The sequence below is a fragment of the Vombatus ursinus genome, unplaced genomic scaffold (genome assembly GCF_900497805.2).
Source record: "Vombatus ursinus unplaced genomic scaffold, bare-nosed wombat genome assembly UNPS02014831.1, whole genome shotgun sequence".
Classification (NCBI taxonomy): Eukaryota; Metazoa; Chordata; class Mammalia; order Diprotodontia; family Vombatidae; genus Vombatus; species Vombatus ursinus.
This window is the reverse complement of record NW_020954609.1, coordinates 1,427,135-1,441,653: the sequence shown is the minus strand read 5'-3', so window position 1 is coordinate 1,441,653 and position 14,519 is coordinate 1,427,135. Positions and strand designations below refer to the sequence as shown.

At 43.1% G+C, this 14,519-nt stretch overlaps 1 protein-coding gene across 3 annotated transcripts in view; it reads left to right on the top strand.

Annotated features, from left to right (window-relative positions):
* The first annotated feature begins 620 nt into the window (after positions 1–620).
* The window catches only part of GAB3 (GRB2 associated binding protein 3), a 161,211-nt gene continuing 147,312 nt past the window's right edge, over positions 621–14,519 (top strand). For all 3 annotated transcript variants that reach the window (XM_027838952.1, XM_027838951.1, XM_027838953.1), the window contains exon 1: positions 621–773. In XM_027838952.1, coding sequence (XP_027694753.1) covers positions 702–773 — 72 coding nt within the window. In that variant the 5' untranslated portion in view covers positions 621–701. The remainder of the gene's footprint in view (positions 774–14,519) is intronic.

The window sequence follows — 14,519 nt, the reverse complement described above, 5'->3', positions numbered from 1 at the left end:
CCTGAACAGCTCCCCGAGGGCCAGTGACTAAGGAGGCTGGGCTGGGGCCAGATGAGTTTGCGGCCTTGGCCGGCCCGGCTCCCCAGTGCTCTGGGGCTGGGGGGCTGGCCACCCCCTTCCCCTTCCCCTTCATCACCGCCCCCCGCCCCGCCTGGCCTCCGGGCCCAGCCCAACCCAGCCAGCGGCGGCGGCAGCGGCGGCAGCGGCGGCAGCTGCAGGCGGCTGATGCTGGCAGCTGGAGGCTGGCGGCTGGCGGGGCTCGCAGCATGCTGCGCCTCTGGTGGGAGGGCAGTCTGGGGCTGCCTGGCTCTCTGAGCAATGTCACGACTTCCTTCTGGTGGCAACAACAAACCCAGTGGCAACCTGAGCAGCAGCCGGCCTGGAGGACAGCTGTAGGAAGCTGTGCACTGCTGCTAGTTTCAAATTAGCAGGAGCAGAGGCACACGGCCCCGCACGCAGGCTCTCCTCCTCCTTCTCGTCCTCCTCCTGCTCCTGCTCCTCCTCCTTGTCGTCACCCTCCTCCTCGCCCTAGTCCTGCTCCTGCTCCTCATCTCCCTCCTCCTCGCCCTAGTCCTGCTCCTCCTCTTCCTCCTCCCCCCCCCCCCCCTCCAGTGAGCGAGGGAGTGGAGGCTGGAGGCTGGAGGCTGAGTCTGGAGGCCAGAGGCTGGCCACTTGGAGGACAAGAGGACAAGGTGAAGACAATGAGCACTGGCGATGTGGTTTGCACCGGCTGGCTCATCAAGTCGCCCCCTGAAAGGAAGCTCAAGAGATATGTAAGTAGCCTCGTCTAACTCATTTGTCGGGTTTTCAGTTTGGGAGGGTTTCAGCAGGGGACATGGCTGCTTCTTCAAGGGACTCCTGGCTGGGGAAAAGAAGGTCCAGAAGCCTGAGAATGAAGGGTCAGGCCATTTCCCAATGCCCAGCCAGGCCGAGGGAGGTTGCACGACTCTTCCTAGCCTCTTGCTGGCCAGTTGGGCTGCTATGCAACAGTTTAGGTAAAAGCCACACCCCAATTTCTGTTGCCCTTCTCCTGGGGCCTGAGGTCCCCCGGTTTCTGGAAGAGGCAAAAAGCAGCCCTTCCTGGGTGAGCCTGTGGAGCCATCATTGGTCCCTGGCAGGAGTGCCAAAGTGAGGGCTGGCGACTGGCTTGGCAGAGGTAGCTCGGGAAGTTCAAGATGGGCTAGGTGCCCATTTGCCTCCTATGCCTCACTCCATGTGCTCTCTCTGTAGCCGGTTGAAATGGCTAAACAGTGTCTGTTGTTGTTTGTTGTTGTTGCTACTTTGGCTGCTGCTTGAGTGGTTGTTGTGGTGGTGGTTGTTAGGGAATGTCAGGTCAGGGGCCTGGCTGGGAGTTTCATAGCTTCAGAAAGTGAAATTGATGCATGTGGTCGCTGCCCTAAAGGGAAGCAGCAGGTGTACAATGGAAAAGGCTCTGCTGCCCAGTCTTCCTATTGATAGGACCTGAACCTCTCTTAGCCTCAGTTTCAGCATCTGTAAAATGGGGATAATGATGCTGGTAGAGCCTACTATCTCCTAAGGCTGCCATGAAAGTTACGGGAGACCATCCACGTCAAGCTTTTTGCAAACGTTAAGGCTGCATATGAATATCAGAAATGATTATGAGCACACAGAAGGCACAAAAATCCAGTTTGAGGCAAGGGTCCAAACCCATTTCATTCTCAATAGTGCCTTTTGCTGCATGGGAATGCATTTTTGCGGGTGTGTCAAGGCAGGTTTTCCATGTATGTGGTCTTTAAAAAATGTTTTAAATTGCTAATGACAGTAAGCTTCATAATGCTTCAGTCCTTACCGCTCCAGAGCTTTCTCTAATATCTTCTACAGGCAATGTCCTCAGGGGTTTAGCCCTGCAGAAATTATGCACTTCCTCCTTCCCTTGCTATGACCACTCAAAGGAGGCTGGAAGATGCTCTGTGAATTCAGGGTATAGGGCTGGAGGGCAGTTAGGAGGTCAGCTAATCCAACCTTTCATTTTACCAGAGAGAAAACTGAGGTGCAGAGAACTGAAGTCACTTGCTGAAGATTACTCAGCTAGGAAATAGCAGAGCTTGGCTTGTGAAAATTTTCCATCTAAATCAGGGGTTCTTAGTCTTTTTGTGTCATAGACCCCTTGGGCAGTCCAGTGAAGTCCTATACACTCCTCCAAATAAAGCTTTTAAATGCATAAAGTAAAATCCATAAGATTACGAAGAAAACCAAATTGTATTGAAATACAGTTACCTCTCTCTCTCTCTCTGTATCTTTCTGTCTTTCCCCCTCTCTCTCTGTATCTGTATTTCTCTATCTCTCCTTCTCTCTTTTTTTCTCTCTCTCCCTCCCTCCCTTTATCTCTCCCTCTCTTTCTCTGTCTCTCCTCTTTCTTTGTGTCTCTTACTCTCTCTCTCTTTCTCTGTATCTCTCTCTCCCTCTCTCTGTCTCTCTCTCCCCCTCTCTTTTTTTGTATCTCTCCCTCTCTTTCTCTGTATCTCTCTCTCTCTCTCTCTCTCTCTCTCTCTCTCTCTCTCTCTCCCTTTCTAATAAATTCATGGCCCCCAGTTTAAGAATCCCTGATTTAAATGATTATGTTTCTAATTAGGTCATTAATCAAGTTGTCCTCAGCATTTCTTCTCAATCCCTATTCCCCACCTCGATGTCCTGGCGAAATGAGTTACTGTCGACTTTGCCTGTAGAAGGCAATAAAAAACAAGCTCTTAGGATCACACATACCTTCTGACCAGTCCAGCAAGGCTTTGTCAGTGCCATGACCTGGTCACTTTGAACTGAAATCCCAGGGCCTGCAGTTTCATGCCAGCTTTCAGAGACTTGATTTCCACTCCACATTTTTCCCATGTGAACAATAACTGCTATAACTTCCCTCCAGGGAGTTACCTAGAAATAGCTATCAGGACAGGGTGGTTTATTTTGGCCGGGGGCTGACCTCCTGGATAAATCTGTTTCAAAGGTCCCAGCCTTTCTCACTCCCCGGAGCCCCAGGATTGAGGCTGTCACCTATGCAATTATAATGCAAAGTGATTCATTGAATATGCTGAGGTTGGGGAGGGGGAGCTTGGGGATTGAAGGGAGGGGCTTTTTTTTTTACTGGATGCCAACAAATCTAGTTGAATTGACCCTCTGCACCAGTTGACTGGAAAAACAATAATGATAACTCACATTTACAGAATACTTCAAAGGGTGGACCTAGAAACAACCTGGGTCTTTGATTGAGGCCCACAAAGTCTATGGAGTGCTCCTTGTGAGGCAGATGAGACATTTAGCGGCCCTGAGGTCTTGTTGCTTATACACATATTTCTAGGCAACTGCACCTGAAGCTGCCTGGGAGTTTCTTTCCCTCTCCCCTCCTTTCCCAGTGCCTGGGGGCCCCGTCTCCTGACTGCCCTTAGAAGGGACCCTTTAGTAGCTCCTGATTGTTTGTTCAGATGAAAGCTGACATGTTTGAGAACCATTTCCTTTTCCTGGCTCCGAGGGGGATGGTGGAGATCTGCAATGCTAACCGCTTCTCTTCATATCTATACCATGTGAGTGGGGGTAGTCTTTGTCCAACCACACAGACAGAGTGTGAGAGAGACCCAAAGATTGCACATGAACCCCAGATTCACCCAACGGGTTTAATTACTAAGGACTCAATAAAATGACTTAGATCACTCAGGATGTGGAGAAGGTAAGGAAGGACCGAAAGCTCTCATCACACAGCGGGGCTGACAGTGATCTATGTCGGGCTAGGCTGTCCAAGAGTGAAGTTAATTGCCATCCCAGAATCTCAGGCTCTCCAAGTTGGAAGAGAGCTCCTAGTCTATTTAGTCCAACCTGGGCTTGTACAAGCAATCTGACTACACCATCTGCAACAAATGGCCAAGCGTTTTTTGCTTCAAACCCTCCTGGGAGTGGGAAGCCACCACTCTTCACTTTAGAGCAGCTCTCATTGTTAGTAAGCTTCTCTTCACATGGAGCTGAAGTTTTCGTCTAGAACTTAGTCACTGCAGTCTATCCTGGGATCAAGCAGAACAAAGCTAGTGCTTATTCCACTTGACAGCCATTTAGATACTGGAAGGCAGCTCTCATGTCCTCCAGTGTCATCTCATCTCCAGGCTCGACTTTCCTGGTTTTTCTAGCATTATAGGATTTTTGAACTAGTTGGTCTCTTGGAAATTATTGTGTCTAGCTCCCTTATTTTATAGTGGAGGAAAACTGAGATTGAAGGATGTTGGCTCTTGAGTGCAAAGTCAGTGGGGATTTTCCCAATCCTGTTTAGGACCTTTCCATCTGAACTAACAGGGTTTGGTATTTTCTTAGGGCTTCATTGATGCTATAAAGGTATGTCTGATAATACGTGTTCATTCTTCAGCACCGAAATGGTTTGGTGTCCATCCACATTATTGGTGGTGGCTACTCCGTCCAATGGTGCAGAGCCCCACCATGCACACCTACTCATGCTGTGGACTTCTTGAGCATGTCCTCTCATAAAACCTCCACAAAACTTCCACCCAACACAGAGTGGGAGAGATTCGAAGCATTTTAGAGGTAGAAGCCCACCTGTCTGTTATCCCTCTTTATTTTCTGGTCATATGCCTCTTTGATGATACCTTTTACTCCTCTTATCTCCTTGATGATACTTCTTCATGTACCTGTCACAATTAATAATATGCAAATGCCTATTTCTGTGCATCTCTGGCAACCTATCTTCGATATTGTTATGCAAAACCCCTTACTTTAAGTGGAAAACAGAACTGGGGAAAACCAGATGATTGTTTCTTCATTAACTTGTTTTTTCAAATCTGTATTGACTTTTTAGTTAACTTTTTCCACCACTAGAAGGATGTCTTGTGTTGTATAAGTTTACATTCAGAAGGTCATAGATTTTAAGGCTGGAAAGGACTTTAAGAATCATTCAACTAGAACTAACCCCTCATTTTCCACATGAGGAAAGTAGGCAGAATTTGTCATGCACCTTCCGTTTGGGGAGAGCAAATTTCTAGTGGGTCCAGAGAAAAGATGGGCATGATGTCATAGACTACGATTCTCTAGGGTAAGTTATGCCAGAAGGAATGGGAAGCTCTCAAGAATGAAATTCTAAAGACATAAAGAAAAATAATTCTGACAAGGAAGAAAGTGAAGGAGTTGTCTAAAAAGGCTGATAAAACATACAGGAAATTCTTTGAATGAATTAGATTTTAAAAATTCAATTCAATAAACATTTTCTAAGCATCTACTCTGTGTTAGGCACCGTGCTAAACATTTATTAAAATAGACAGGAGATAGAATATAGAACAGGTAACAGGGCAAGCTGAATACAAAAGCATGACCCAAAGAACAAAGTTGGCCCAAAGAAAAACTGGAGAAGATGTTCATTCATGTGTGAAGCCAGTATGGAACACTGCATCTAACTTCAGATTATTTTTGACATGTTGATTGGTTTTGGGGAATTTTTTTTTAATATTTGTTATTAAGGGATGGCTCCTTGAGAGTGGGGGAGGAATACAGGAAAGGGGGGGAAGATATCTAGGTGATGTAAGAACAAAAGATATCAAGAAAAATCAAGAAATAAAACTCAAAGCCTGGCCCAGTCCTTTAAGAGTATTGGGATCACCAAGTGAGCTGATTTAATGAGGAAAGCTCAAAGATAGCAATGAGCTATAAAACCACTTGTAGTGGGAAAAACAACAAGAGTGGCTCTGGCTGCCACTGCTTCAAGTGGGCCATTGGGATACTCCTTGAGCATCTTTGGTGGTTTTGAATGGCCTTTGGACTGGAAAAGAGGGAGCACAGGTTGGATAAGCAGAAAGTACAATTGGATGTTTGCAGAGGGAATACTTGTTTATGTAGATGAGGTCACAATGTCCCTGAGATCCTTTACAACTCTGAGGACCTGAGGCCCACAGGGGCAAGGTGACTTATCCAAGGCCAAGTGGGGCATAAATAGCACAACCAGGATCAGAACCCAGCAGTCCTCATGCGTCAAATGAAGGCTGACATCTAACCTGACTCATAGCCAAGCCTGTTTTCTCCAAGAAAACCAAGGAGTGAGTTGGAGCAGGGGGAACAGTGATAAACCAATGAACTGATCCATGTTCAGATTAAGTTCTAGAGAAATAAGATGTGGTTGTTTTTTAAAGGCATTGTTAGGTGAGCACATTGTCTAAAATTGGACAAATTGAGAAAGACAAGACATTTAAAGAAGCTGAAAAGGCAGAGGGACATGATGGAGTCCTGCAGCTGGGTGGGAAATGATGAAGTGGCTGCCCTGGACCTTTCCTCAAATAGAAGACCTGGGAGGAGCTCTGAGGTCCCCCCTCCCCCTTCTCCAGTCAGAGGGAGGGAGCTAGGGAGAGTCCCCAGGGGTGAGGGGGTACCCAGGAGATGAGAGTGTTCAAGTTGATGTGATCTTGCAAGAAGATGAATTTCTGGAGACAGTGATGAAGGCCAGTCCCTGGAAATGCTCATTTGCTTGCTCCCTATTTCACTGGGCTGGGAAATCTCTTGGCCTTTTCTATTTTCAGACTTCAAAGTTTATTTATCCACTTATTTATTCAAATGAAGGTTTTTTTCCCCCAGAGAATCCTGAAGCCTTTGCTAAGTGTGAAGGAATGGCTTTGGTCTGAGACTTTTGTTTTGGACCCTTGTAGACATTGCTCATTTATCTAGTAACAAAATGACTTTGATGTTCGAAATTTGTCTGATGGCTTTATCTTTGTTTTGAGAAAGATCTGGACTGACTCATTCCCTGCTCCCACTTGGAATACAATACAGTAAACATTTATTAAGTGCCTACTATGTGCCACACACTTTGCTGAGCATTGGGGTTATAAATAAGAAAAAGAAAGGCAGTCCCTGTCATCAAGGCGCTTTAATGAGGGAAGATAACACACCAAAGGAAGCTGGAGGACCCTGGGGGGTGCCACAGGCAGATACTTTATTCTGTGGAGATGAAACCAAACAGAACTGCCATGGAAAGTGGAGTCTGTGGAAAGTCCAATTCTTTCCCTGTCTATAGGAAAGCTTTGGAGGAGTTTGGGGCAATCAGGGGGGAGAGAGAAGGAGTTAGCAACGGGATGAGGGGATTTCAGGTAAGAGCTTGGTCCCCTCCCAATTCTCAAATTCTATGATTCTCTGAGTTCCTCAATATACGGGGATTTTTTGGGGGGGGGCGGTCTTTGTATCCCCAGTGCCTTGCGCATAGGAACTTAATGAATGCTTGTTGAATTGGATTCAACTGGATACAACTATTGGTGGGGCTCGTGATGGTGGTGGTGGTGGACTGGAAAGAGTGCTGGATTTGGAATCAGAGGTTCTGGGTTTCTAGACTGGCCCGACCCCCTTGACCATATCATCTCCTTTTCTCTGGGTTTCAATTTCTTTGTCTGAAAATGAGAGGGTTGGATTTGATGACCTCTCAGGCCCCTTCCAGCTCTAAGTCTATGACCCTATGATTGCCATTTCCTTTTCTAGCTGTTCACTAACCATCCCTTTTGTAATACACTCTTGAATTTTGCCAGGAGTGAAAGCCATAGTGATTTGCAGACACCTCTCTATTCCCTTTGTGGAATATCAGAACAACATTTTGTCTTTTACAGGACCTTCTCCCATTCTTCACGATCTTTCGAAGTTTCCTGACCAGTGACTGTACATTCTCTAGTTCCTTTGGCTGTATTTTATCTGGACCTAGTGACTTGAATTTATCAAGGGCAATTAGCTCCTTATTTATCTTGAGTTAGACCTACCCATTAAGCCATTTTTGTTCTGTCATTCCCAGTGCAAAGGTCATTCTCCTTGGCAGAGAAAACAAAAGCAAAGTCATTGTTCACCATCCTACCCACCTTAAGCAATGGTCCTCTACTTTCTTTGATCTTCCTCTTTTTACCAATACTCAATCAAATTAAAATGTAATCTCTCTGATTCTTATGATTGTAACACCAGTGATTGGTCGTTGTGCAGGATAGAGTTGGCAAGTTGGCGCTCAACCCTTTCTGCTCCCTCCCTTTGAAAAGAGGGAAACTTGAATCTTTCCCAGGCTTTGCCTATCTCCTCCCTGGGAGGGTGACTTAGAGTATGGTTTTTTCTTTTCTTTTCTCTCTCTCTTTTTTTTTTTTTGGTGAGGCAATTGGGGTTAAGTGACTTGCCCAAAGTCACACAGCTAGTGAGTGTGTTATGTGTTTGAGGCTGGATTTGAACTCAGGTTCTCCTGACTCCAGGGCCGGTGCTCTATCCACTGCACCACCTAGCTGCCCTGGGTGTGATTTTTTCCTTTGGTCACTACTTCTCTTCTCTGTTCCTCTCCTCTTTGGATATTCAATCAGTCTCCTGTAACATTTAGCCAGCTTTTAGGGCAATATAATACAATTAGGTCCACCTAGTTCCTTTCTCTGCTATTCTGTGGCATTTATATCAGATGAAAAGTTCTTAGTACACTCACAATAGCTTAGAGTCCCCAATTAAGAAAATTCCTAACATTTAAGTAAAAGTTTGACTTTCTGTATTAATTTACATTTCGTGTATTTCTAACTGGCTTCTTCCATTTTTCTTTTCTCAACATCCCCTACAATACAAGCCTTCATGACTAACCCTAGTTTTCTTTATATATGGAACAAAGTCAGGATATAGGAAATCTATAAAAAAGGGCAAAGAGTATCTAACAGCACTTGTTACTGGTTGGCATTTGATCAGAGCTCTCTCTTCCCTCTTTTTTTAAGAAGCTTCTGCACAAACAACATTAATGCATATGGAATAAGAAGGGAAGTGGTTGAATGGGGAAAATATCTATATCAAATTTCTCTGATAAATTTGGTTTGGATATCCAAGACATATACACAATTAATAAATAAATATATTTATTATAGCCATTTCCTAACAAGTTCTCAAAAGAACTGCAAAATATTGACAACCACATGAAAAAAATTCTCCAAATCACTAATAATAAGAGAAATGCAAATCAAAACATCCCTGAGGTTTCACCTCACACCCTGCAAATTGGGTGGAAAATGACAAAAAATGGCAACAGTCAATGTTGGAGGGGTTATGGAAAGATAGGCACACTAATACATTGTTGGTAGACCTGTGAAGTGGTACAACTATTTCAGAAAGCAATGTGGAATTATACAAATCAAGTGACTAAAATGTCCAGACCCTTTGAACCAAAGACTTCATTACTGAGCTTATAGCCCAAAGCAGCAATCAATAAGAAAGAAGTGCTCAAATATGCCAAAGTATTTATAGTAGCGCTTTATATGAGCTGATAATTAGAAACAAAGTAGTTGCCTTTCAATTGAGGAATGTCTAGATAAATTGTGGTATGTGAATGTAATGTAATATTACTGTGCTATAAGAAATTATGTGTATGATGAATACAGAGAGTGTGGAAAGATCTATATGAACTGATGTACTGTGAGATAAGAATAACCAAGAAAACAATCTACATGATAATGACAATACAAATGGAGAGAACAACAACATACCAAAAAATCAAAAGTGAGTGTGGGGGCAGCTAGGTGGCGCAGTGGATAGAGCACCAGCCCTGAAGTCAGGAGCACCTGAGTTCAAATCCGGCCTCAGACCAAACACTTGACACATACTAGCTGTGTGACCTTGGGCAAATCACTTAACCCCAATTGCCTCACTAAAAAAAAAAAAAGTGAGTGTAACAAAATTATAAAGATCAAATGGGGGGCAGCTAGGTAGTGCAGTGGACAGAGCACCAGTCCTGGATTCAGAAGGACCTGAGTTCAAATCCGGCCTCATAACACACAACACTTACTAGCTGTGTGACCCTGGGCAAGTCACTTAACCCCATTGCCTAGCAAAAAAAAAAAGATCAAATTGGATTCGAATAAAAAGATATGGGAAGACACCCCCAACCTACCCCTTTGTGGAGGCAGGAGGTCCACAGGTGTTACATACTACACATGTTTTTGGACCTTTTCAATGTAGTGGTCAGTTGTTCTGACTCCTTTTTTCCTCTTCAAAAAATACTATTTGTTATGTGGGATGGCTCTCAGGGATGGGGTTGGAAAAGGATACATGCAATAACTGTGTTGACATAAGAAACAGAAAATATCAATCATTAAAAAAATAGATGAGCATGGTGAGAGAGGAGTGCATTTAGCACCAATGCTCTAGATTTCATGCAATTTCCTTCTGCTCTTATCCCTCTTCTCTTGTGATTGACCAGAGCCTGTTCACAGGTTCTTATCCTTTCTTTCCTTCTAAACCCCTCTTCTTTACCTGCCCTCCATGGTTAGAGTTTATTTGACCTAGGACTAATCCTTCCCTTAATCCACTCTTTCTCTTATCACTCTCTTCCTCCCCTTTCCACCCCATTTCCTTGTTAAATGAAATGAATTTTTACTCAACTGTGTATATGTGTATTTTTTCCTCCTTGACCAGTTTAGATAAAAGTGAGGTTCAAGTGTCACCCACTCACCCCACCCCTTCCTCCTTTTGTGTATAGTCTTCTGCTTGCACATCCAAATTATGTGAGGTAATTTCCCCTACTTTTCATCTCCTCTCCCCCCCCACCCAGCATATTCCTTTTCCTTTCCTTTTTTCTTTTAAAGATGAATAAAACATTAAAAAACACTCCCAGAACCTTTCCTCATATTTTTAGACTCCTTTTATGTCTTCTGATGATGATAGGGTTCTTAGGAGACTCATATCATCTTCCCATATTAAAATGTAAACAGTTCATCTTTGTTTAGTACCTTATTATTGCTTGCTCATGTTTGCCTTTTTATTCTTCTCTTGACTCTTTTGTCTGTGTTTCAAAGTTTCTCCCTAGTTCTGGTCTTTTTATCATGAATGCTTGGAAGTCTTCTATTTCATTAAAGATCCATTCCACATTCTGCCACCACCACCCCACCCCTTTTAGGATTATATTTAGTTTTGCTGAATAAGTTATTCTTGGTTGTAAGCTTATACCTTTTACCTTCTGGAATTTCATCATCCAATATCTCCAGTCCTTTATAGTAGTGGTTGATAACTCTTGCATGAACTTGAACTGTGGCAGCAACTGAGGTCAAGGTGTGGACAAAAGCAAGGTTAGAGATGGGAAAGCAGTAGGTTGAGGAACTGGGATGTTAGGGGGTTTAAGATAGTATCAATTTGTATGTTGAAGTCCCCTAGTATGAGGGCAGGATTTAGGGGAGGAAAGAAAGACTGTGAACAAGGTAGTGAATTCATTTGGAAAGGAAGTAAGTGTTTTGGAGGTGGGTAGATAACAGCTGCCAGGATTTTGATTAGGTGGAAGATTTAGATTGTATGGAACTCAAAGGAGGAGAGGTTACTGAGTGATGGTGGTAGGGGGAGAACCTGGCAGTGGTAGTAAAGATCAAGAACTATTCCAATTTCCCAGCCTTGACCAGTGAGTGGAAGGGAATGAGTGAAAGTGAACCCAGTGCTAGAAAGGGTGACCAAGGAGGCTGTGTCATCTTAGAGGAGCCAGATCTCAGTGAAAACCAGAAGATGGAAGGACAGGGAGAGGAAAAGGTTTAGGATGAAGAGAAGTTTGTTGTCTATGGAATAGGTATTCTAAAGGGCAAGTAGAAGGGGTGAATAGCGTTTGGTTGGAACTTTGGGGTGGGTGTTTTGAGGAGGATGGAAATAAGGAATTGAGTAGTGGGGGATGGGGAATGGGGTTTAGATGATGACCCTCAGAGTTTCAGAATCACTGAGATGTGTAGGGCATGACCAGGTGGGAATTTGTTAATCATGAAGTGAGTAGAAGATGCCACTCCTCTTCCTAGTGAGATGCGTACAACACAAGATGGAAGTCATATTGTGAGATAAAAGGTCCCTATTTCTCCTCTTCTCTTCCCACTGGATGCTCCTTCATGGAAAGCTCTGCCTCACTTCTCTTTCCTCAGGGGGATGGAGATTAGGCAGAAGATGTGCACCACTAAATGCTCATTGAGGAGAACTTGGTTGTTTTCCTTCCTTCTAATTTGCCATCTTAGCTAGTCTCCTATGTGTATCTTTTTTTAAAAACTCACAGCTATGACTCAAGTTTGCCTTCTGGCTCAAAAATCACAACAGTTCAAATCACTCTCAGAAACAAAAGGGAATATCTATATTGCCAAACTACAAATCCAAGAATGCCAGTCAGTTCTCAAGTTCCTATTACACAATGATACTGATCACAACCCATCTCTACCTGCCAATCCTGTGCAACTCTTGTCTATGTCCTCCCATAAGAATGCCATGGGAGGGTCATTTGAAATTCTAGGGGTCTTCCTTCCTTTCTTCCTTCTAATGTCATAAGGATATCAGAAGAGCACTTGGGCTGTACACCTCACTCTTTTTCTTTTTTTTTGGTAAGGCAATTGGGGTTAAGTGACTTGCCCAAGGTCACACAGCTAGTATGTGTCAAGTGTTTGGTCTGAGGCCGGATTTGAACTCAGGTGCTCCTGACTTCAGGGCTGGTGCTCTATCCACTGTGCCACCTAGCTGCGCCTTGCAACTCACTCTTGTCATGTGACCAATCCATATTTTTCAATCACCCATTTTCCTGATGGCATTCTTTGTGTCAACTCTTTAAATTGTGATTTGTTATATGCCATAGCTAACATATATATGTATGCTATAAAGCAATTCTTTTCCTCAATACATCTTTAAACAAACAAAAAAACTCACACTTTTTTGTGTCCTTAGTCTCTGCTGATTCTGAGTTTTAACATTTCTGATATTATTTTTACAGAACTATGTCATGCCTTTGTTTTTTATTCATCTACCATTACCTATTCTTGATTCCATCATGTTTATATCTTTTAAAAATCTAAATTGGTCAATGAGTTCTCTGTGTATCCATATCAGTCTCTTTAGACAACTCTCTCTTGCCTCTTCATCAAAATCATTTTTCTTTATGTCTTTTTACAATTCAATTTTATTTTCAAGCCCAAATTCTCTCCCTCTTACCTCCCCTTCCTACCCCTACTGAGAAAGCAAAATCAACCCAAAACAAAGCCCATTACAAATATGTAGTCAATCAAAACAAATATCTACATTAGCCATGTCCAAACCAAACCAAATTAAAAAAAGAAAGTAAACTTCAATCTGCACTGAGTCCATGAACTCTCTATCTCAAGGTAGGTAGCACGTTTCATCATGAGTCTCCTGGAAATGGAGTTGGTCATTATATTGATCATAGTTATAGTTGCTAAGTGTTTCAAAGTTGTTTGACTTAACATTGTTGTTGCTATTATATGAATTATTCTCCTGGTTCTGCTCACTTCACTTTGCATTAGCTCATACAAGTCTTCCCAGGTTTTTCTGAAATTATTCTTTTCATAATTTCTTATATTCTACCCCATTTATATTACCATAACTTTTTCAGCCATTCCCAAATTGATGGGCACTTCCTCAGTTTCCAATTCTTTGCTACCACACAAAGAGCTACTATAAATATTCTTTGTACTATTCCTCTTTCTTTGATGTCTTTGGGCATAGACCTACTCTCAGTATTGCTGGATCAAAGGATATGCACAGTTTAGTAGCTTCTTGGTCATAGATCCAAATTGCTTTCCAGAATGGTTCGGCTAGTTTGCAGCTCCTCCGAAAGTACATTAGTGTACCTGTTTTTCCCACAACCCCTTCAGCATTTGCCATTTTCCTTTTTTTGTCATCTTAGGCAATCTGATGGGTGTGAGGTGGTATTCCAAAGATGTTTTTATTCATATTTCTCTAATTATTAGTAATTTAGAACATTTTTTCATATGGTTATTGATAGCCTTAATTTCTTCCTCTGAAAAGTGACTATTCATATTTTTTGACCATTTATCAATTAGAGAATGGCTCTTATTTCTACAAATTTGACTCAGTTCCCTATATACCTTAGAAATGAAACCTTTATCAGAGAAACTTGCTGCAAAGATTTTTTTCCCATCAATTTCTTACTTCTCTTCTAATTTTAGTTACATTGGTCTTGTTTGTGCAAAAACTTTTTAAATTTAAGTAATCAAAATTGCCCAGGGAGCTAGGTGGCCCAGTGGATAGAGTGTCAGGTCATGGAGTTAGGAAGACTCATCTTCTTGAGTTCAAATCTGGCCTCAGACACTTACTAGCTGGGTAACCCTGGGCAAGTCACTTCACCTATTAGCCTCAGTTCCTCACCTGTAAAATGATGTGGAGAAGGAAATGGCAAACTACTCCAGGATCTTTGCCAAGAACACCCTAAATGGGGTCACAAAGAATCAGACATAACTGAACAACACAAAAGCAATCAAAATTGCTCATTTTACCTCCTGTGAACCTCTCTAGCTCTTGTTTTCCCCGTTTTCTGACCCAAGTTTGAATCTGAGCAAGAATTCTGTCAGCTTTTCCCCAGTTATAAATTTCAGTAGTCTGCTGCCTGATTCAGCCACTATTAGTCCATCGAGAGACTCTGCAGTTCCTGAGTGTGGAACTGCAGGCTCCCCTTTTGTCTGGGATTCTTGCCATGATTATTTCACTGCTAACTTCAGCCTGGGCTAGAGTCTAGAACTGATTCCCTGCTCTGCTTCAGGGGTCAGAGCTTGCTTCTA